At 43.7% G+C, this 24342-nt stretch overlaps 1 protein-coding gene across 3 annotated transcripts in view; it reads right to left on the bottom strand.

The window, feature by feature from the left end:
• The window catches only part of LOC142586048 (intermembrane lipid transfer protein VPS13A-like), a 935034-nt gene that overhangs the window by 572888 nt on the left and 337804 nt on the right, over positions 1 to 24342 (bottom strand). For all 3 annotated transcript variants that reach the window (XM_075697293.1, XM_075697294.1, XM_075697295.1), the window contains 3 exons: positions 23805 to 24082; positions 17165 to 17281; positions 11007 to 11165 (listed from right to left, as the gene is read on the bottom strand). In XM_075697293.1, the coding sequence (XP_075553408.1) occupies positions 11007 to 11165; positions 17165 to 17281; positions 23805 to 24082 (554 nt within the window). The remainder of the gene's footprint in view (positions 1 to 11006; positions 11166 to 17164; positions 17282 to 23804; positions 24083 to 24342) is intronic.

Genomic DNA, 24342 nt, shown 5'->3' with positions numbered 1-24342 from the left:
GAGGCAGTACGTATGTACGTGCCACTCTTCAATGATCCTCTTTCGTGCCAATGTGTCACTGTATGATACAGAACTGGGTATAGGTGCCGCTATTCCTCGAACACCTCGGCCCCGACTTTGTGGGGATCGAGGTGCCTTCTCGCGCCTCGTCCCCCAGCTCGCGTGTTGTGCTTAGCTCGATCTCCGGGAACCGCCACCGTACTGGCAACATGGCAGATGCGGCTAGCACACCGGAGCTAATTTCCCGCGCAAACCGTGCTTTTCTCTCTCCGGCTCGAAGTGGTGGGCCCCGGGAGCCCTCTCCACCCGAGCTCTCTTCCGCCGAGCACTTTATCACAGCGGCAGATGCTCACAGGCTTGCAATGAGTTCGCTACATGGGACCTTTGCTCCCACGACTCCTCGTTCTCGTGCTTGGTGGACCGCTTACCGGTTAGGCCTAGCACAGCGGGTACTCATACTCGATCGGTCTTGCGGTGAGCCTTTGCCCATAAGCGCCGTTACTGTTGCACTGCGCTGTATTTCGCGTAAATAAACTCGCATTTGTTGGCGATCTGACTCTGGAGCCTTCTCTGCGGTGTGTCGGAGAGTCGACACCGCCTGCTGTAGCATTTTTGTGCGTTGCAGAGTGGAGGAGCGTCGTGCCCTTTCCTGACCTTTCCTGGTGGGGTGAGCATTGGTGCAAACCCATCTCCACAACTTGAAGCACTGGGTACGTGCCACTCAGTCTGCGCTGATCTTCAGTGAACCTCTTTGATGGGTCACAAATAGATCCCTTAAACTTTTCCAATGTTGAGCCGAATCAAATTCACGTCACAATTAAGGGATCCTCAAGGACAGGATTCCGATGCATTAGCAGGCTGTGCCACAAATGCACTAGGTATGTGCTGCTGTTCAAAGAATGCCATTCACGCCAACGCCTTAGTGAGCTGCACCATGAATGCGCTAGACATGTGCCGCTCTTCAAAGACGCTCTCGCCAACTTGGGTCACCGACTATGTGCAACTGAGTGTGCAGCAGGCAAGGGAACCATTCTCAGGGTTTGCAGGTACCAGCGCGCCACGCTTCTAGTCTCAGAAGCCATGCACTGACTTCTGAGCAGGGCCACTAGATGGCACAGCGTGTCCAAAAGAAGCATGAGAGAGGAGCCTGGTTGCCGCATAACAGGTTTCTCAGCGATTGCACACATCAGTGCACTATGCATTTTGGAGGCCACGTTCAGGCTTCGTGGTAAGGGTGCAAGATGGCGCCGAGTGTTCTTAGGGAAGTGCGAAAGAGGAATCTTGCTGCATACATACCTCAGACATATCTCATTTCAGTGGTGGCAATACATTGTGTCACTATATTGATAAATGCCAATGCTTATTATCGACAGTCATCGTGAGAGAGGTTTTGCCGCAATTTTTTCTTTAGCTGTAATGGTTGCTACAGATGGCGCCACAATAATATCAAATAATGTCGCAATCAAGTGTATTTAGGTTTAATCCCAGGTTAATCACAGCTGCACCATCAATAAACAGTATGAAATGATACTAATTACCAAATGTGGGCGAAATTTGACTGTGAAGAATGGTAATTTAGCTGGAAAAGTCTTTGAGCTATGCAGTGTGCTCTAAATAGATTTGTGTTCCTTATGTCCACTGTGCCAGTTTGAAATTCGCTTCATTTTTGCTTCATTTACATGTTCAACAGTGTACAACGGTTATCAATGCAAAGTATTTAAAGGCTAAATAGATTTGCATTTGCGAATAGTAAATCTACAATTCAAGGAACGGACTGAATAAGACAATATTCAATTAGAAAATGTTGGATATTTGCACACTCCTATCGATAAGGCAGCCAAGAGCTCTCTTGTATCCTCATGTTTGTCTTCCTGGCATGACTACTGACACACGTGTGAAGGCATGTGTCACAATTAGACGGTGCAAGTACCCGTGCCACCTCATGACATGAAAGGTTGCTACAGAAAAACCACATTAATTAGACTTTTGTTAATTTTAAAAATTGGATAAATCGTGCACTGTCCTCTGGTCCCAACAGGTGTATGCATTATATAATGTAATCAATCTCTTTCATTAATTCGGATGTATATGGCTACACATATTTGTTAATTTCGACAACTCTCGAAGCTCAGCAGCACGTAAATGTGCATCATAAAAAAGCAGGAACAGAGTTAGCGTCCAACCAAAATGAAGCAGCGGAGTTTGCATTGCCATGATTGCATCGATGATCACCCCAGTTTCATTCACAGCAGTTCCAGCAAATGGTAGTTTCATTTTGAATCGGCACGCGTAGACTGCATGCCTTCTAAACTGTGTAGTTGTGATCCATTATCGCGTGAATAGCAACTGAACTTTCATCTGCAGTTGCTGAAGCAAAGGGTGGTTGCACTTTGACTCGGTGCATGCATTGGCTGCATGCCTTCAGAACTGCAAGGTGGCCACCCATGATCGCATTGATAGAGGTGGTGCTTCGTCTGCAGCGGTTGTGGCAAACAGTAGTTTAATTTTGACTCAGTGCAAAGCTGTCAAGGATGAAAAGCACCAGCTAGATCATGATGGATAATCTGTTGGCAACCAGCTCACTGGCTAAAAAATAATCAAGATGTGTATGCGGTAGTGAAAAGCATGTCTCAGATGAAAATACGTGCCACGGACATGCTGAGAAGGAAGTCAAGAGGCCTGCTGCTGAAAGCGCTAATCAGTCATGAGATGACAAGAATTGTAGCTTCCACACTGACCTGGCTGGCAAAGCAGCAGACTTTGTCCCTGGGAGTGCTCCCCGACATTGGCCTGATGCGGGGATCACACACACAGCACCCAAACACCCCACCATAATTTGCAGAATGGGGCATTGTCGGTTGAGGTCGACTCTCTTGGCACAAAGGTCGTTCATATTGACAGGATTGATTGAAATGATAATGGTACATGGACAGAGAGAATGGTAACAAAAGCAAAACAAAAGTGTGAAAGCATGTGCGAAGGTCGGGCCAATTAGCAACCCGTCACAAGACTAGCTTTGGATTTACTTGACAAGTGCGAAATTGTTATGACCCTGTTGCAAGCATTTACGCAGATGGCGGATAAATGGGGGAGGGGGGGAGGCATCGCACCAACTAGTCGTAACCCTTCAAATTCATAATCTTTGACAGGTGGCAAATGACACCAAACCTGCCAATGAAACGGCACTGATGGCACCTGCTCTTTACTGTTGGTGCTGGCTACGCTTGGGAGCGGTGATGCATGATCTGTGTGTTTGTCTCACAGATTTGCCTTCATGCCGTAAAGTTGGGATAGCCCTTCTGTATTCTGAAAAAAAAACAAAAACTGCAAAGCAAAACTTTCTATGCAATAAATAAAAGAGTGCTACAAAACAGAGGTCCGCTATTAACTGAGAAGCTCATTGGTATTAAGTAGAGCAGAACGACACTAATTCATTAGTTTCAGAGGAAATAAATCACTTGATTGCATTCAACAGAAATTCTACTGATAAACAAAATATATTTTCTAGACCTTAATAAACTAAAGCTGAGCTGTAATCAGTGCTGGCATATTAATTTGGTGTTCCCTTTAAAGAGTAGACTGTAGTGTATATCCTGATTTGTAGGTACCAAAGTTACTGATAGCTTGCTACATTCTTGTTATGCAATGCTAGGATACTCTTGAGTATCGGCAGCACCTTATTTTTTTGCCCAAAATTTGTAACCACTAAATTTTTAAAAAGGTTTTTGATATTCGATATCTGATTCAACATTCGGAATTTTTTTCCCCAATATGAACTTCAAATTCTACTATTAAGTATTCATGCACCCTACTTGTTACCAATTGGGCACGGCAGCGCAGTTGCGATGGTGGCATCTAACCCTTTTGTCTTCGTCATGCAGCTTTGCTTCGTCCTGCTGTGTTCCGTGGCTTGGGTGCGCATGGACCATCCTGAACATGCCAGCTTCGCGCAGACCGACCAGACCAGCGCGCAAGCTATCATGGTCGAAGATTTGCACATGCAAGATGGTCTTCGCAACACACCGTGGGACTGCAGGATACGTCACTCGACAGCGCCTGCGCAGCTGCACAACCAACAAGCAGCGCCTCACCACAGCACCTGTACAAAAGGTCTTCCTCGACACTATGGCTTCATTGGGCATGGCAGTGCAGTTGAGATGGTGGCATCTAATCCTTTTGTCTTCGTCGTGCAGCTTTGCTTCGTCCTGCTGTGTTCCGTGGCTGGGGTGCGCAAGGACTATCCTGAACACGCCAGCTTCGCGCAGACCGACCAGACCAGCACGCAAGCTATCATGGTCGAAGATTTGCACGTGCAAGATGGTCTTCGCGATTCACCGTGGGACTGCAGGATACGTCACTCGACAGCGCCTGCGCAGCTGCACGACCAACAAGCAGCACCTCACCACAGCACTCGTATATAAGGCCTTCCTCGGCGCTATGGCTTCATTGGGCACGGCAGCACAGTTGCGATGGTGGCATCTAACCCTTTTGTCTTCGTCGTGCAGGTGAGACGATATGGTTCATGCTTTTGGTCAAACGACCCATTTCTGCTACTGCTGCCGTGCCCACGGTCTTGCCTTTCCGTTGATTCGGTCGATTGTATATTGATTTGCATCGACATCACATTGTATTTGAGATAACTCCTATTGCTGTGCGGTGATGTAGAATCTAACCCGGGACCTGACATAAACCATATCGCCAAACAACTTAAGGACATAGCCACTGATATTAAAGATATTAAAGAAGGATGCCTTGTTCAGATGGACCAAAAGTTAGATGTGTTAACAGCAATCGAGGCAAAGGTGTCATTCTTTGAAAGTGAAATAATAGATATGAAGGTGCGGTTGCAAATGCTTGAAGAGAGAGCTGAAGACCTCGAAAATCGGAGCAGACGAGCAAATCTATTAGTATATGACCTCCTTGAAACAGAGGGAGAAAGCAGTGAAAGCCTAGAAGCAGCTGTGAATGACAACATAATTAAGAACACTCTTGGTCTGGAACCCGTTGGTATTGAGTGCATCCACCGTTTAGGTATATACTCAAGAAATAAAACCAGACCAGTCATATTCAGGCTTCTTGACACTAGACAGAAGAATCATATATTACAAAAAGGCTACAAGCTCAAAGGCTCCAACTTGTCTATCGGAGAGGATTTCAGCCGCAAAATGCGGGAGACTGGAAAAAACTCTGGGAAAGTGCAAAACCCAATCGGGAAAAACACGAAAAAGTCTCTTTATAATATTGCAAGCTCTACATTAATGATCGCATATTTGTTTGGGATCGCGAAAAAAATGAAAGGGTTTCACTACAAAAAAAACATAGAAAAAAATCGTCCATCAAACCGAAGTAAAAACAATCGTGAGACCCTAACAAAGAAACTTGAGACCCTAACAGTGCTTAATATAAATGCGAGAAGCATAGTAAACAAAGTGGAACTCCTGGAAGGACTGTTACTAGAACACAATCCTGATATAGTGGCCATCACTGAAACCTGGCTATCCCCAGATATCTTCAGTCACGAGATATCTCCACCAGGTTCCTCTGTTATTCGTAATGATAGGCTATCTCGTGGCGGCGTGGCCCTGCTTCTTAAGAATGATATTCCATTCGTTCCACTCCCTGAGGTCTCCAACGCAGAGGCTGTATTTTGTAAAATATCGTACAATGAGACCGGTATATTTGCTGGTTACGTCTATTGAAGCCCTACTAGTGGATCCGAAGGCGTACTTGCCTTGCAGGAGTATATGCAGTTCCACGTTCGTACCAGCAGAGTAATCCTCATGGGGGACTTCAATTTACCAGACCTCAACTGGAGTACCATGCACTACACTACAGCCACATCCTCAGCACTTACGTATCTAATACTAAATTTCAACATTTACCAAGTAGTTGACCAGCCAGCTCGCTCACAAGAACGACAGAAAGCTGAGCTAGTTAGTAAGGATTCATTATGCAAAATAGAAGTGAGGCGTGCAGACAGGACACAAGAGTAGAGAAGTGGACAACACGAACGCCGAGAACGACAGAAAGCTGAGCTAGTTGGTAAGGATTCATTATGCAAAATAGAAGTGAGGCGTGCAGACAGGACACAAGAGTAGAGAAGTGGACAACACGAATGCTCACAAGGCTCTACGAATAGCATACTTGACCTCCTACTCATAAGTAACCATTTCCCACCTCACGCAATTGAGATAGCAATAGTCGGTGGTATATCAGACCACGACATACCTAAATGTAAGCTCTCGCTTGAAGGCAACATAAAGAAGCTAAACCTGGAGCATGCTGTACTTGATTTTCGTAGAGCAGCTCATGACTGTATTCTCACTCACCTGGCACACGAATTTGATGTTTTCCTCCGAGCAGCTTCAGAAATGTGTTGTGATGTCAACAATTTGTGGCATCAATTTAAGTCAATCGTGCTACAGTGCACAACAAACTTCATCCTGATGAAACGTTGCAAACCACAAAAGCAGAACCCATGGATATCGCGCGAGGTCCTTCAAGCGAAGCGTAAAGTAAAAAGACTTAGACATACTATTAAAAGAAAAGGGAAGAATGAATCTCTGAAAGACAAACTGACCTCCACTCTAGCTGACTTCAGAGGAAAGTTTAAAAATGCAAAGCATCACTATTTCAGCATAACATTCCCCGACTTCATTACCAACAATCCACACAGGTTTTGGAAATACTTTCGCCCGTGTTCAGGTGTGTCACCTGAACAGTCTGTAGAAGAGAAAACGGCTCGAGCAAACACATTCAATAACTTTTTCTTTTCGGTTTTCCCTTCAGATAATGGCTTAATTCCCTCCCTACCCCGTCCACCTAAAACCATCGATTCATTAAGCATTACCAATGCCAGAGTTCTTAATTTATTGCTTAATCTCGACATCAAGAAAGCTAACGGGCCAGATAATATCCCGAATGAGTTTTTAAAAATGTATGCAGAATGGTGTAGCCAATACCTTGCCATTATATACCGCAAATCACTTGCGTCCGCACAACTACCAGATGACTGGAAAAAAGCAAAGGTGATTCCTATACATAAATCTGGCGACAGCAATGAACCTTCTAACTACAGGCCAATCTCACTTATCAGCCCATCTTGTAAAATATTGGAACATATTATCTTCAAACGCATCACTATATTTCTCGAGCAAGAACATATATTAATACCTCAACAACACGGCTTCAGAAGTGGTCTTTCAATGGTCACACAACTAACCGAAGTAGTGCATGACCTTTCGCTCAACCTAAACAACCGAAGCCAGACAGAAATGATCCTCCTTGACTTCAGTAAAGCATTTGATTGTGTAAGCCATGTAAAATTAGTTGCAAAACTAGAGGCTACGATCAGGAATGGTCAGATTACTGCATGGATAAAGAACTTCTTATCGCATCTAACACAGCACGTTATTGTAGATAGCACCCCTTCCAGGTCTGTAGCTGTGACCTCCGGTGTTCCCTAAAGGTCAGTACTGGGCCCATTGCTATTTTTTATCTTTATTAACGACATTGCTGCTAACATTGAATGTGACATTAAGCTCTTTGCGGATGATCGTATTATTTATAAAGAAATTGCCAGTTACGCAGACCACTTATGATTAAACAGAGCACTCGATTTGGTGTCCAATTGGTGTAAGGAATGGCAAATGTCAATTAACACTAGTAAATCTGTATGCATATCTTTTACAACAAAAAAGAAGCCTTCGGAATTTACTTACGCCCTCGGTGGCACTTGCCTGAATAAAGTAAATAACCACAAATACCTAGGTTTGACATTCTCTTCTGACCGTTCATGGAACTTACATATTGATAATATTACCTCAGTCGCATTACGCAAGCTTTTTTTTCTTAGACGATGTTTACGCCTTGCGCCAAAGCACACCAGACTACTAGCCTATACAACTTTTGTATGCCCTATCTTAGAATACGCTAACATCGTCTGGTTCCCACACACATCAACTAACATATAAAAACTAGAAAAGGTGCAAAGAAAAGCTGTGAGGTTCATTTTAAACAAATACAGGCCCTATGACTCCCCAACAAACCTCTTAGCTAACGCAGGTCTTAATACACTATCTGTTAGGGCCAGAGAAGCCCGCTTAAAATTCACCTAACAACTAATGCACGGCAGTTATAAGATAGACCGAGCTAAGTACATTACTTTGTCTGTGTCACGTCTATCGCGAAAAAATCATCCATTTACACTAAACCATTACAGTGTTCGCAATGACACGTTCAAGTTTTCACTTTTCCCACGTGCGATCAAAGAATGGAATCTCCTCCACTCAGACATAGTTTCCTCTTCGTCACTTTCATCATTTATCAACCTACTAGACACATCCAACAGAGAAGACGCCACCTACCTAATGCAACCACATATATTAAAGTGTAATACTTACTTCTGCGCGTGGAATGTCTGCCTTTCAACCCCCAAACTGGCCGCTTCTGCGTGGTTATCTGTTAGCTTTATAGCTTCTCTAATCTTACATGGGTCATTTATTCGCTAATTTTTATATAAATTCTAGTAATACTATATTATTATATTGTTATACCAACTATGTTGTTATACTGTTATGGCCATATTGTAGTACCAACCAAAAGTATTGTACTTCACATTGTCATTGGTGATTTCTACAGTAGTTAAGGAAACTTTTTCTCTTTGCTTTCTTTCTTTTACTGTGCCATGTATAATGACTTGTTTGTTTCTTTTTGTAAAACTGTCCCCCCCTGCTTTGGTCTCACTGAGACTAGCAGTATCGCAAATAAAATAAATAAATTCTTAGATGTATGACATCTATACAACTCTAAACTATTTAAATTACTTCAGGATGCACATTCAAGAGCTCTGCTACTTGACATTGTGTTCAGTGCATGCCACGTCCAATGTGAGTCCTAATCTGCTTGCCTTCTTGCAAGGAAATCCAAAGATGTTACACGAAACTTGTTCCAATAAAGTGGTATCAACAAGCTCCTTCAATATCCCCTCTGCATTCTCAAACATTACATAATTTGACAACACCAGTGTCTCATCCATTGACAAGCTGTACAGCACGCTAGAGGAATGTTTTGACACATGCTGCATAGTCAAAACAGAGAAAAAGCTCCACACCACGACTCAATGCTCTGCAAAGTGGAATGACATAACCTTTTCTTGTGGAAAGTAACATAGAGTTTCATACAATAATTACTAGAGGGAACTCTGGTGCTGCGATCGTTCAGCCACCATGGGAATGGTGGGAAGTACATGGATTAGTCTGATCTTCGTACTTGCGAATTCAGACATTCTTGTGGCTTTGTTTGTTACACTTTATCTGTTTTCATTGTCCTAAATTTCAAAGCGAGCTATACTTCTCTAAGTGCAGAATAGTCTGCAGACACGCACAATCACTACTAAGTGCAGCGGCTCAACCTGTCAAAGTGGTCAAATTGAAATGCGCCAACCATCTAAGCGTGCTGCTTTGCCCGCAAGAAAATAATAAGGGCATTCTGTGCCGCTTGTCAATGCATGTGTCCTTGGCGCTATGGTTTCAATATTGGGCTTCTGTGCTAGAGGTCCTGTGTTCGAATCCTGCCATCTGACAATTTTAATATTGTTTATTTAATTATCTATTATGCAGTACTTTGTTGCACCTGACAAATTTACAAAGTTGTAGGGCCATTTGAAGCCAGAAGGACAAAGTCCATCTCAATGTGCTTCCCATAATTTCCATGCTGGCTGAGCCACCCTGATTGCAGCTCCTGTAGACAATAGCGCCAGAGCTCCCTTGAGTAATTATTGTATGAAACTCTATGGATAGAAATCCTTTTGCCTAATGCTCTGACGTACATACAGTAGACTACCGTTATTTCGACTATGCTTAATTCAAATTTTCGGTTAATACGATATTGACCAAAGGTCCTGGCTGGTGTCCATAGGCCTAAGCTTTCCTTATTTCGATCCTAGAACTGGCCTTCAATGGATAATTTGAACTTGACCAATCAGCCCTAAAAAGATTTTCAAGCAACAACCATAGCTCACAATGTCAGATTATGGTATTTATACAATTGTAACACACACCTTTTTTTTGTCAGGAAAATTTCTCTGTACTTTCCCAGCCAGGTGCAATCGGATACAAAACCAAAACTGCCTTTGTGATGCTTATCTGCTTTACCGCATAACATAAGTGTATTGGCGCGAAGCTGACTTTAAAAACCATGCTGTGAAGCTGATTGAAGGAAACCAGCCGCCTTTATGAGACAAATATTAGACCCTTGCAAATTCTTCTTGCTAAAATATTGTAAAAAGCATTATATTTTTACCTTGTTTGGGAGCTTTAATATCCTTTCTATGTTAGTTTTTACTTTGAACGAACACAAGGTGGTCTCGCATTTGATTCGGTGTATTAGACTTGGGCAAATTAATGCTGAATGAATCAGTGATATGTTTTGACGTTTTTTCTGCAAATTGTTTAATTCGACCCACTAGATAATTCAGTCAATTTCAACAGTCCCATCAAGGTTGAATTAGTGGCAATTGACAGTATCGACATGCATATTTGTTTACCTTTTTCCAGTGATTGCGTTTCACCGGCTACACATGTTAAAACTTATCGCTCGGTGCAAGACGCAGCCGCATGAATCAGAACATTCTTGATCATTTTCAAAGATTCCATCTGTTGCGAATGCTGTAGCCGAACCTTCTGTAATCAGATTGCATGTGGAATGACTTTTTCATGTACATAGCAATCCTTTTGCCAAGCGTTCTAACCCACATATATACAGGACTTTATAGCAGCATTACTGCCTGCGAAATGCATATAGGCATCGAAAATTTTCTTGCTGCCTTCTAGATGGAGCTATGCTACCTCCTATTTATTTTTTGGTTTTGCCTACAAATTCTTTATTTTCAATATTCTTGTGGTCACTTTCAACAAATCTGTTATTTGACAATATTTGACAATAACAAGAACTTGTTTAGCCACCCCCATGCAATATTATATAAAGTGAAGAATAAATTACAGCACCTTTAAGTTAGACAGAAGCTCGGTGACTATGGACGCCGCCATCGACAAGACATGTGAGGACAAGTGTATGCTGATATCACTGGCCTTGGCAAGAAGCGAGTGCTCCCCACTGCTTGGCTTGTATGACTGGTTCACTTCGATGCTGAAAGGCTTGGCCACCTGGCAGATAAGAATGAGAAAGCATCCACAGAGGCTGGTTGTATCAATGTGTAACATGCCTAGTATAGACAATGCCACAACAAGGAGCGAGTAAAAATATCACATGTTGGTGCATTTCATTGGGAAAAACATTCTATAACTCCAACATGTCAAAATGATTTGTAGATCATATGATGCAGGCCACATGATGAGACTTGCAGGTCATATGATGCTTGAACCCAAACCCTGGGTTCAACAACACACTACTGAATGCTTCAGAACAAGCAATAGCATATCTTTCTGCAGTATGTTGCCTAGGACTGTGTAACCCTGGCCAATTGGGTTCAATACTTGATGCCATGTTAAAACTTAGCTTGGAAATAAATGCATTTTAGCATTAATGCTCTGGGTTGCTGCAGTGACAGCGCTTAAATGAGGCCTCAACTGAGGGAGGATACACTGGAAGTTGCTCAATGCACATATGCCAGGAGAGTCAACTACTATATTTCATTTGCACGTCAAACATCTCACTTATTTACTAGCCAATTCCTAGCAGTGATATTGTGAAGCAAATAGTAAGCCAAGGAGACTTGTAATTAGTCTAATCATTTTTAAGCGAATACTTTGAATAGTTGTAAGATTTGCATAGAACCTTTGCATAGGAACCAGATGTTGACCAATGTAAGAAAATTTAGTTTCTTACTAGCAAACACGGAAACAAGGTTCATCTCCGGAATTAGGAAGGAACAGCGCCAACTAAGACGATCACAAGTGGGGAGAATGACACAGGACAAGCGCCAACTTCATCTATCTTTATTCACCAAAAAATCCGCAAATATAAGGAAAAACACAGACATGCGCACAATGACCATCATGCGTCATCTGCCAAACCGTTCCAGATAGGACATTTTGCTTTTGAAGAGGGTCACGGAAGTATCACTAACACAGTTTTTTCCTCCAGGTTAGTGATACTTCTGTGACCCTCTTCAAAAGTTCGGTGTTGAATCTATCGTAGTTACCATGGTTATAATCCTGAATAGTTTTAGTCACTGAACCTGTAAAAGTTAAAGGTAGACTAATTTGGAAATTAAAGAGTTTGTGGTCACTAAATCCTTCTATGTAAGAAATCAGACTAGTAGCCAAACCAGTAGTTAAAACCAGGTCCAATATGTTAGTACCGCTGGTGAATTGGTTAACAACTTATGTTAACCTGTGCGGCAGCAAGGGTTGCGGCAGCGAGCAAGCAACTAATTTTGTCCCGATACTTGGTGCAGGTTTGTCTCCTATTTCCTATTCCATCTTTACCACTGCCCTGTTGCCACAAGTGTCTGTGTTTTCTTGAGGATGCTGTCGTGTGCTGAGCTAGTGAAAGAAATAGAAACACTATGTGCCAAAATGAAATCAATGCAACGAAGTCTTAGCAAGTTTAATGGACTGTATGAATTCATGAAAGTCCAGAACAAGACCATCTTGAAGGAAAACAAGTTGTTGAAGGACGATAATGCAAAGCTGTTTCAACGTCTCATGTCTCTCTAGCAGTATTCTCACCTGAATAATGTAGAAATAAAAGGCATTGCCGTCACCGAAGGTGAAAAGAATGGCTGTCCTGTCATTCCCTCCGAAATTGACATTGCTCATCTTGTGTCCACAAAAAAAGACAAGAACATTATCATACGTTTCTGTTCTAGATCGAAGAGAGCGTAATTCATTAGTAAAGCTTGTGGGGTTTCTCTCCCGTGCTCTTGGGACAGAGGAACGACAACACAGTAGTGCACACAATCACAAGGGCATTTATTGCACCTTTCATAGATCAATGCCTGCTAGCCGAGTTGCTATCCACAAAACATGCCGATGGGCCCGCGACAGATCTAGAAGTCTGACTCACCATGACCGGATAACGAGCGAATATGTTCGCCCCATGCTGGATCCCAACGCCTGGTCATTCGCGTGTACGGTCACGCGGACGGTGGCGTGTTCCAAGGCAGCCACGCGAGACGGTCTCGCAGAAGCATGGGTCGGCGCGCGGGACATACACGCTGTTCCCCGACCCGCCGGGAAAGAGACAGCGCCTTGTCTCCCGGCGCCCGAGTAACCCCGCAGCGGCGCGACACTCGCGCCATCTCTCGCACCGCGCTTCAACCACATCGACCGCCGCGGGCGTCACGCAGGCCACGCGGCGAAGCGGGATTGCAGGAGATGGGGGAAAACAAGATATCTGGGGACGCGCGTGAGTCACGCATCCCCACAAGCTAAAAAGGCTAAGCTCACCCCATCAGCCATTAGATTTTCGCGAAACAGTGACTCCCCGTTTTTCATGAATGATCAGCTCACGCCAGAGAACAAGCAACTTTTCATGCAAGCTCTCAAATTGAAAAAGAATAAAGGATGGCGGTTCCTCTTGATTTAAAACTGCGCGATCAAAGCCAGAAAGACTGAGAATTGTTGTGTTTATAGCATCTTGAACGTAAACAATCTGGGCATCTTTGCATAATCAGTGCGCCTGCACTTGCTTTTTCATGTGTTATATGCTCACCATGAACAGAGGCACGTTTTCATGTGATCAGAGGAAAACTTTGCTACATGACAATTCACCTAAATCATTCACTGCAATATTCAATGCCTCCGCAAGCGTCATGACAACCTTGTAAGCTTTATTTCTATACTTAACCATAATTTTTCTTTAATATGCCTCTCTGAAACATAGCTAACACCAGTTGATGACAATCTATTTGGCCTGCAGGGATATATCAGTGAATATAGTTACAGTGGGGTTCAGTGAAGCGGTGGATCTGCCATTCTTGTGAATTTGCCGATTGCATACACTCGTTCTCATGATCTTTCGTTAGGTAATTTGTTCTGAGAATCTGTCTGGTCGAAGTTCGACCGGAATGTCCTGTCACTCAATAACTGGAACAAAATCCTGGCATCCGTGTATCGTTCCCCATCACCCTCTTATTCAGATTTTTGTTCACAGCTAGAAGGAATACTCAGTGTTTAACCAACGAAGACAAAAACATCATCATTTATGGTGACATTAACCCTTTCAGGTGCTGTGTACACATTTGTGTACACCAAGATGTTGCATCAACAGCAAAAGCACTGATGAAAGTTAAAATATTTCGATTGTGTTGTATACATATTGAAACACTTCTGATTGGAACAGTGCTGCAAGTTTGAATAACAAGCACAGAATGTTTTAGTAAAACGAATGAGAAAGCATCAGCATGTTATATGTAGCAGGTTGACTTCTCTTGTGGTTTTTCACAATGTTTCGCAGCAGGAATTATATTGAAGTGGCTGGATAGGTACATTTCAAGCCTATAGACATGAAATAGTTGGCGTTTTTATATTTGAAGTTCCTGTTGTGCATTTTTGCATGGAGTCCACATTCTGTACACTTTACACAACTTGCTAAAACATTCAAAATACTATTTTTATGATTATGAAGAAGTAAGAAATGTGGTGAACGTAAGTTTTCAATCAACGCAATTAATCAGCATCTAAAAGGGTTAACATAAACATACTTAATCCCAACTGTCAGTAATGCTCTGATTTTTAGTTGGCACAGAAGCAGCATTTGGAGCACCATGGCTCAAAAAGCGCACCTTCCACTTCGCAGGCTATCTTCGGGTTCTTGCTGCTGCTGTGTCCGTGCACAGTGTATTCGGAGTATGACCCTTCACAACCACTGCTACTATCAAGCAAGGCCACAATCTACCAGCAGACTGGCAGCTACCTCCACATCGACCCACTACAACTGCTGCGCCCAGCCTTCTGCACACTATCGCCGTCAACTATGTCGTCACATCGCAGTGGCAACTTAAGCGGCTGTCTGAGCGTCAGCCTATTTAGTTGGCACAGAAGCAGCATTTCGAGCACCATGGCTCATCTAATGCACCTATCCACTTCGCAGGTGTGTAAAAGCGTTCTGCTTTATGCTAAGAAAAGTGACGACCCATTTTTGCTATTGCTTCCATGCCAACAAGTGCTCTGTGAAATTGTCGGAGATTGCTTCTCTATGGCGTTGCTGTTAATGCGCTCAGGTGACATGGAAACTAATCCAGGTCCTACTACGCGTACTGTGACATTACTTGAGCTGCAGAATTTGCCCTCAAATCCTTCTGAGCAGACGGAAGTTATTTTCCGGATTCACGGTTTTGCCACAGGCGCCGCGCCATAAAGACCATGTGAAACGGCAACTGATATTTCGTGCACTGAACAATCGTTTATTAAAATTTTTGTGCTCAATCTGCGCAAGTTGCGTGGTGAACATCGTTGCCACGAATGCAATTTCGGAGGTTTGCGGTTTCGCCGAACATTTAATTATGACCACAATTTGTCTGCTAAGGTTGAGTAAATATGAAATTTTACATTCTTGGCTTGCGTTCTGTGATGGCAAGAGCCTGATTTCGTGCGGTGTGGCCAGGCAGAAAGTTGTGTAGCCTCAGTGCACACATGAATGATGATTGCAGTTGCCATTGTATATTTGTGACCAAGAAGCTTCATGAAAGCAAGCAGGTCATTTGTCGGCGTGCCGCGCTATCACCCCCAGTAACCGGACATGGTGCACGTACGAAATAGATTTAGAATGTCACGCACACAGTGGTTCAATTCACAGACGCCAGTTTGTTTCATCGAGTGAAAACTAATACAGCCAAAATAGTTCACACCACATACACACACAGCGATTTATGATGCACGTCGCATGTTTGCTCAGCCAAGATAAATTTCTGCATACTGTAGTTACTGCTGCGCTGAAGGGCTACACAGTGGTTCTATGACGACCTTGTATGAACTGACATCCCTTAATTTCCATGTAGAACGAGCCAAAAGGCCTCCAAATCATTTCACGGCATGCGACAGCAACATTTTCAAGCAGCGCTGCGCATTCTTTCCTCCTCACCTGATGAAAAGCTCTATAAACTTGTACTGAAGAATATGCTTGTCCTCATTTTATCTACGGTAAACCCGAGTTAACTCAAAAATGTTAAAACCAGAAAAAAATTTCCAAATAAGTGAAGTCACGAAAATAGAAAAACAAGTGAGCGGTGATAGATGAAATTAATAGGGAAAGATAAGCCAAGAGTGCAGCCAGGCATGGCGTCTGGCTCAGCTAGCAAGATCCTGCCAGGTGAAAAGCAAATGCAAGCAACATTGCCAATGCTGCCCTTGTGCTGGCCTTTTCGATATCTAGAGTCCAGTGCAAGAACTATTTGAGGTAAGAGGTGAAAAACACATGGGTTGACAAAATGGCTAGAAATAATTTTGAAATAATCGATATTTCAAGATATCAGAGTTTAAATTAAAGTGGATTTACTGCATAATACATGCTGCATTGTGGGAAAATTATGGGAAGAATTGCTTTGGCGGTGGCTGATGTCCGGCAACTTTGTGGGGTCTCAAACATGCGCTTGGGACAATAAAAGACAACCCAGTAGTGGAAACAAACAAAAGGGTATTTATCGTGCCTTCTATACAGCTAGCTAGCTAGCTGAATCCCAACCAGCATGCCGATGGGTGCTAACAAATCAATGAAGTCCGACTCACCATAACAGGATATGTGGCGAATATGTTCGCCCCAAGCTTAACACCAATGCCTAATCGTTCGCTTGTACAGTCATACAAATGGTGACACATTCGAACGATCGTGTTCATCTATTCTGGTACCCTGCTCCAAGGCCTCTCGTAGGATGGTCCTGCGAGGGGCGCGAGTGAGCCGCACATCCCAACTTCCAAACAAGATAGACACTGAGGAACGTCTGCCTAACAAGGAACCGGTGCTGACACACCCCCGATTTTTATTCTATGCATTATTTGCCTTCATTATTTGCATTCATGCCATGTAACCAGGGGCCCCAGACCCTGTCAAACTACTGGCTGTAGCTTTTTGTCTGGGGTCCCTCCCAAATCTTGGGAGAATAAAATCAGATTCAGAATGTGATGCTCTGCTGCATCCGAAGTGATAAGATGGCACACACACCTGTGAAGCTGCATCACCCTAGCTGCAGCAGGCGACTTACAGTGTACAGGGTGTTCTTCCTCTGGTCCCAGAAGAATGACAGGGCATGCAGGTCAATCACAGAGGCAGTCATATTCTGCTGGCCCAGGTTGCGGCAGTAGTCCACCATGATGTCCATCTGCAAGCACGCAGTGCAAGATGCCTCTACAGGGCTGCACTTCTTTTTTCCACTTTTCTCACTGATGATAACATGAATTGCACCCTGCACAGCTTGCAGGAATTCACAGCTGCACAGAATTGCACAGCTGTATAGATCACAATGTCAGCATTGTGAAAAAATGTATACGCATATTTAAACAAGATCCTACCGGCAAGCAAAATAAAAATCATCATGTGGTTTATTAGAGGTTGGATAGCGCAGCATTTTGACGAGACACGCAGAAGAGAAACACACACCACAGAGCGCTACTTGCAACTATCGTTTAATTCCCTTGTCAGTGGAATAAATACAAGAAGATACTTAAAGGGGGAGAGCGACAAAAATCTTTACAAACAGGGCCATCCACCAATGCCAAGCCGGCTTTGTCACGTGATCATTTTTGCTGCACTTGACATCACAAAAAATGGACGAGTATACAAAAAATGGACGAGTATACAAAACTTCAGATTAGTGTGTGAGGAAATCTATTTCTTTTGCACTAAAGGAGATGAATGGCATGCTTACGCACATATTCCCGCAAGCGCAATTTCAGCGGCTTCGATTATCTCCTGTGTCATATGGCTGCCATCTTTGCTCAGAATCTTTCATTTCTTAAAGAATGGCTGACATCCGCAATCTCTACAATGTATCCCAAGGTGTCCGACTGCTTTTAAAACATTATAATCATGCTCCTTTAATCTTTCGTTCAAACATTGTCCAATCTGTCCGATGTACTTTTTGCTGCACTGAAGTAGAACAGAATGTACCACTCCCCAAGTGCAGTCAATGAACTTCTTTCTGTGTTATGCTTCACAGCCCCGTTTCTGTGTGGCACCTGGGTTTACCTTCACACACATGCTCAGCAATTTTTCCGGTGTGGAAAACGAAAACGTGATGTCAAGTGCAGCAAAAATGATCATGTGACAAAGCCGGCTTGGCATTGGTGGGTGGCCCTGCCTGTAAATTTTTTTTGTCACTCTCCTCCTTTGAGTATATTCTTGCATTTATTCCATTGACAAGGGAATAAAACGATAGTTCCAAGTAGTGCTCTGTGGTGTGCATTTCTCTTCCGTGTGTCTCATCAAAGTGTTGTGCAATCCAACCTCAAGTATGCTATACCAACACGCCATGTCTTCAACCTTATCATGTGGTTGAAGAGGCAGTACATCAAAGTTGATGACACAAGAAAGCCTTATACTTTGGCGATCTTCTTACATTCAAATGACTAGAAACTGCTTAATACAAATTAAACTAAAGAATTAACCTTTTTGTATTTTTGCTTGCAAAACAGTGCATACGAATCAGCAATGAGAATTTGCTAAATGTGTTGGAATTTCGCCCACTTCATTTCATTAACAAAAAAGCCAACATGAATGCAAGAAAAACTTGGAACCATGCTCATACATGTTGCCATGGCAATGAGCATACTATATGATGAGTGAGATGAGCAATGTCAAGTGCAGTGAACAAGGAACAGAAACTGATGACCAAGACTGTGTGGAAGTGAGGCAAGTGCTTGAGAAAAGATGTTGACATCAAAGAATGGAAAGCACAAGAGCACGAGGAGCAAGAAACAAATAAAAGGCTAAGGAGCCAACCACAGGATTCTATGGAGCTCCAACAAACCAATCGATGAAAAACATGAAGCTCTATAGAAAACCTTTCCTGTGGAATCACAAAGCCACAGAAAAGAAGAAAAAGTCGATGCGCATTGGTAGGTAGTTCCAGGAGGTTGGCTACCGGACCAGGAGAATACTGGCCATCAAGTTTTGGACCCAAGCCACCAAGGCTTCATCCGACCAACGCAACCTGTCAACCTGTTCCTGTGCTTCATGACTTCAGACCACGGAATTCTGTCCCGAGTACTGTGGACTCCAGCGGCCATTGGCAAAACGTTAGCAGTCGGACTACAGGCCCAAGCTTACGTACACAGCTGCCTGGTCAGGACGTCTTGGTACTACGTCACTTCTATCCTCAAGGCTTCTGGTGCAGAGCATACTTTTTCTCAGCTGGCTGGACAAAACACTCGTTGCTTCACTGTTGGTGAGATTATAGCTCATCAACTCGCCTCGCCCTTGATGCTACGGTGAACTGCTTAGTTTGGCAGCACCGCATGTTGGCCATAACAGTGTTTCACAGAATTTTACATATGGATTCCCTCTTACTCTCAGTTCAAGATGTGTAATGTTGTTATTTGTGTTATTAGGTCATTGCTATCATATTTTGGTTTATTGAGGGCATTAAATGTTTTGTGTGCCAGTGTAATAAACAGCTTTGTCCTTAACTGACTGCTTTGAGGTTCTGCCTAACGGAATTTTTTGAAATCTAAAAAGAACCTGCATAACAAGTCGGCGTCCGTAGCGACAGGACGGGGTCGTTTGTTACGCTGTGAATTTTCTAAGCGTTTGGAAAGATGAACACACGGGAGTTACTGGAGTTGGCAGAGCGTATCGGTCTGAGGGGAGCAGAGTTAAAGGCATGGTAAGAGTAGCAAAAAGTGCGAGTGCATCAAGAGCGGGCTGCAGAGTGAGAAGGAAAAAAGCAGCAGATAGAATATGAGTGAGATGCAAAAATACTGCTGCTAGAAGGTGAACAAAATGCAAAGAGGGAGCAGTTCGAAGTTGAGCAGCATACGTGGTTGTTGAGCCCAAAGGTTGAGAAGGAAAAAAATGGCATGTGTATAGGAAGAGATGCACGAGCTTGAGTCGTGCGCAAGCTCCACTGAGCAAGCGTTTGATGTGCGCTCCAAAAGCAGTTCTAGGTGAAGCGATTCGGAATCTTTCCAGTGACTGCATCGAACCTTGTCACGGTCTTTCATTAGCGCTAGGCATTCAGCAAGAGGATGAGAGAGAGGTGGGCAGGAAACAGACCAGCGCAGGTTGACATGAACCACGGTAGGGTTGAGAATAGCTACAAAGCAGGGAACAGGAAGCAGGGAACAGGCAAGTTCCACCAAAAATGGGGCATGCCTTCAAAGTGAATGCACAATAAATAATGAGGTAAAACCTCTAAAAAGCCAGACGGAATGGGCAATAATTGTTCACATGGGCTCTGACCTCGTTAGTACAAGGCAAATAATAGTACGGTCGCCCATTCTTGCGTAGTAGCTCTTGTAGCAGTAACAAGTGGCCTTGTCAGATTTGAGGAACAAGCAGATAGCTTACCTCAGGAGAGGACAAGTTTAACTTCGTGTCGCTCAGAGAGAATGGAACATGCAAGTTCCACACAAGATGGAGTGTGCTTTCGAGCCTCCGGGTGGCAAGGCAGATATGACCAAGAGGTAGGCATACCCCTCTAATAAATGTTTATCTCTCTCTCTCTTTCCACAGCTCTGTCAGTGGTTTCACCGATAATGTCCTTGAAGACTGCGGAGTAAACTCAGGGTTGGTTGCCAAGTATTCATATGTATCGCTTACAGTGGTACCAAGTGGTCTTGTCGTGTTAGAAGACCATTCCAATGTCTCACCTCAAGAGCAGGTGAGTGTAGCTTCTGATGTCTCACCTCAGGAGGAGGTGAGCATAGCTTCCTGTGTCTGTGGAAACAGTTTAGGTCATGGTGGTGAGCAGGAGACAAGTACCGAGGCACTCAATAAAAAGAGCAAATAAACTGAAAAAAGAAAAAGCCAGTGACTTACAAACAAGACCAATTGCAAGTCAGCACTTAGTGATGAAGTGCGCGTGCTAGATGTGTGTGATTACCGTATTTACTCGCATAATGATCGCACTCCTTTGTCAGAAAAATTGGCACAAATTCAGGGGTGCGATCATTACGCTGGTTAAATTTCCCGCGAAAAAAAATTTTTTTTCGTCCCGCGTTTGCTGCGGGATGCGGGTGCGGGACACCAAAACAAAAATGGCGGCCGGCGGAGCAAGCCGAATGCGATCTTTTTTTTTCTTCTTGTGAGTACATTACGTGCATTGAAACAGTTTCTTCCGTATCAGTGATGAATAATGTCGTTAATATTGGCAAGTCTGGGGCAATAACGTAGCCAAGTCCACTTTGAGGGGACAGAAACAGATGGGCGCGCTTAGCTGCCAGTGACAGAAACGCATGGCCAGCGTGCTGCGGAAACTGCGGCATCTGTCTTCACTACTATCCTAATACGGGACGTTTCCGCTAAGGGTGGGCGAATATCTTACCTGTGTTACAAGCGTCGGCGTATGAATAGGGTACACTTTTAACGTATCAGTGTAAACGTGGCTACTATCATTGCCGCGCGCGATTTGTTGCGTGCTCACGAGTGCAGATGAAAAGAATCGAAAGGCTTTTTTTTTTTTTGTTGTTGTTGACCACAACCATTATAAAGCCTACCCATTATAAAGGCAAGTTTGGTTGTACCTCTTTTTGTCATGGAAGTGCGGAAAGTGATGAAAGCAATGAAATGAGGCATCTACTTAAGAATGTTTGGTGCGTGCAGACCGCTTGGCTTGCCTTGAAGAGTTGTTCGCGTAGCATTCGACAGATGGTAAGCGCGATCATTATTAGCTAGACTTGGCCCACGACATATCGCTGCGGCAAGTTCGGGGTGCGATCATTACACGGGAAATAAAAAAAATCGAATTTTGATGACAAGATTCAGGGGTGCGATCATTACGCAAGTGCGATCATTATGCGAGTAAATACGGTACTTGATTTGAAAGGTCAACATGATGAAACGCAATTTTTCTAAAGAACACTCTGTCAAGATTTCACAAAGCGATTCCGCAAAGGGTAGCACAGTGACTGTACATTCTTTGATCAAAAAGGAAGCGGATACCTCATCTGTGGCGTTGTGTGTGATAGAAAGCATTCCCATTGAGATATTGGCTGCATGTTCGGCCAATCGGTAAGGATGACACTCTAGCCTCCCTGGAGCAATCATTAGGACATATGTGCCTCAGTGCATGTACTCACAGCACCTTTTGTTCGATGCCAATGATTCCCAGGTTGTGGCTTGCAAATCAGCTAAGCACCTGAATCAGGTCCTGCAGAGGCCGAGTTGTTCGCCTCTTTGAAGCTGCATCAGAGCAGCACCAGCATTGTCCTCCAATAGGCAAAAGGGACATGCCATTCATCTGATTAGGGATGGGATAACAAAAGCAAGCTGAGGAATAAATGATTATCATCTCAGAATTTGTGATGAAGTTTATTTTTAGATTTTAAACAGGTCCCTGAAGCAGAACCTCAGAGCACTCAACTAAGGACAAAACTGTTTGTTGACACTGGAACACAAAACATTTAATGCATGCAACAAACCAAAATATGATAGCAAAGACTTAACACAACTAACAATACTGTACCTGTTGAACTGTGAGTAATAAAGAATAAATAAGGAAAATACTACGAAACAAAGCTATGGAAGACATGCGCTGCGGTCAAACTAAGCAGTTTACCGCAGCATGGAGGGTGAGGCGAGTTCATGACCGATGATGTCATGAAGGCAGTGATGGGACTGAGCGACGGGTGATGAATGGCCGAGTTGCAATTTCGTCCTTCCAACTAACAAGAAGCATGCACCGTAGCGGTTCTGGCCAGGCAACTGACTTTAAGCCTGATAGCCTTGCAATACTTTAGGAGGCTGTATTCTGAACACATACGTGCAGGTGCTATTATTTGGCATGCTTGCCCTCTGCTTGGCTAGTTGTGGGGTGTGTGCTTCTTGGGGTACATTCATGCTGGTCAGTTGCAGTGTGATGAACTTAGTTGTAAAGCAATGCTCATAAATGATGGTTTTGGTTCATGTCAGCAATGTCAGTCAATTTCTGCTTGATTTTTCCGCTCGGCAACTTGAGTTGCAAAGGTGCTGAATCAACCAGCAGAGCAGGGAATTAGAATGCACAAACAGCTATTTTATATGTAGGTTCTGACAAATTAATTAACGCGTTGCATCGCTGCTGCCACACTTACCCACATACTGCAGTGCCAGTGCTGATGCAATATGGTGCATATCTCCGCAGTGAACCATCACAGCAGGTGAAGTGAACCGCATATAATTTAAACAGACTTCCAGTAAATTGCAACAAGATTGTCATCAAAATGCACGAACAGAGCCCAAGACTGAACGCAAAAAGAAGCGAGAGCCAGGCACAGCCACGCTAGCAGAGTGCACCGTAGTAAACAAGACTCAAAGCAGCTCTATTCAAGTCGTTAGGAAGATGCAAACTCATTTCATACAAAAGCAGGTGACATTAATTCTGAGAATTGAGCAACACAGTTACACTTGCTGGTGTAAACATTGCTCACTGCCTTGGTCACCACTTGTAGCAGCCGGTAACATCAGCTCTGTCAGTACACCTTTAAGGCAGAGCACCGTGACGCCTGTGGGTTTTTCTAACAAGTTGACAAGAAGTGCAGTTTCTGCTGCATGGTCTTTGTAACTAAAAAAGTCTGCACATGCTGGTGAACACTACAAAGAACATATCGTGCCTCCTGTGCTTACATCTCTCTTTATGTAACTCTTCAATAGCATTCATTTACTGCAATTTGCTGTTTGACAATGCTGCACATAAATTATGCATGCACCTTGAGGACGACGACCTCGCTGCCTGGGTCCCGAGGGTCAGCAAAGAAGACAATCTCGGGTTTCTTGAGGACCAGTGAGCAGGAGAGGCCCACAGTGGCATTGTGCACACTGACGACTGAGTGGTAGCCACTAGTGTTGTTCGAGGGCAGGCAGCGCCTCACGGTTGCACCCCGCTTCTGACTGCCGTGCAGCGGCAGTGCCTCGTACACAAAGTGCAGCAAGGCCAGCAAGTAGGGCACGGACACCCGCAGAGATGTCTCCGCCACCAGCACATCCACTGCAGCATTTTATTAAAGACAGAAAGGTCACACCCCACAACACAAACATAACTGCCACGAATGGAAAGACAGCACTTTTCTTGCTTAATGTTCAGGTGAATGAAGAAACACTATTATATATGCCTGAGGTGATCTTCCTGGTTTACTACCACTGCCAAGACATTTTGCTTTGTGCATGGTTGTCAACATTGTTTTGCTCTTGCGTTCAGAAAACATTAACAGTAACCTGCAAACTATTAATGCTGCTTTGTTGCAGTTT

Source organism: Dermacentor variabilis, chromosome 6, assembly GCF_050947875.1.
Source record: "Dermacentor variabilis isolate Ectoservices chromosome 6, ASM5094787v1, whole genome shotgun sequence".
In the NCBI taxonomy this organism is placed as follows: Eukaryota; Metazoa; Arthropoda; class Arachnida; order Ixodida; family Ixodidae; genus Dermacentor; species Dermacentor variabilis.
This window is presented reverse-complemented; position numbering and strand designations above follow the sequence as displayed.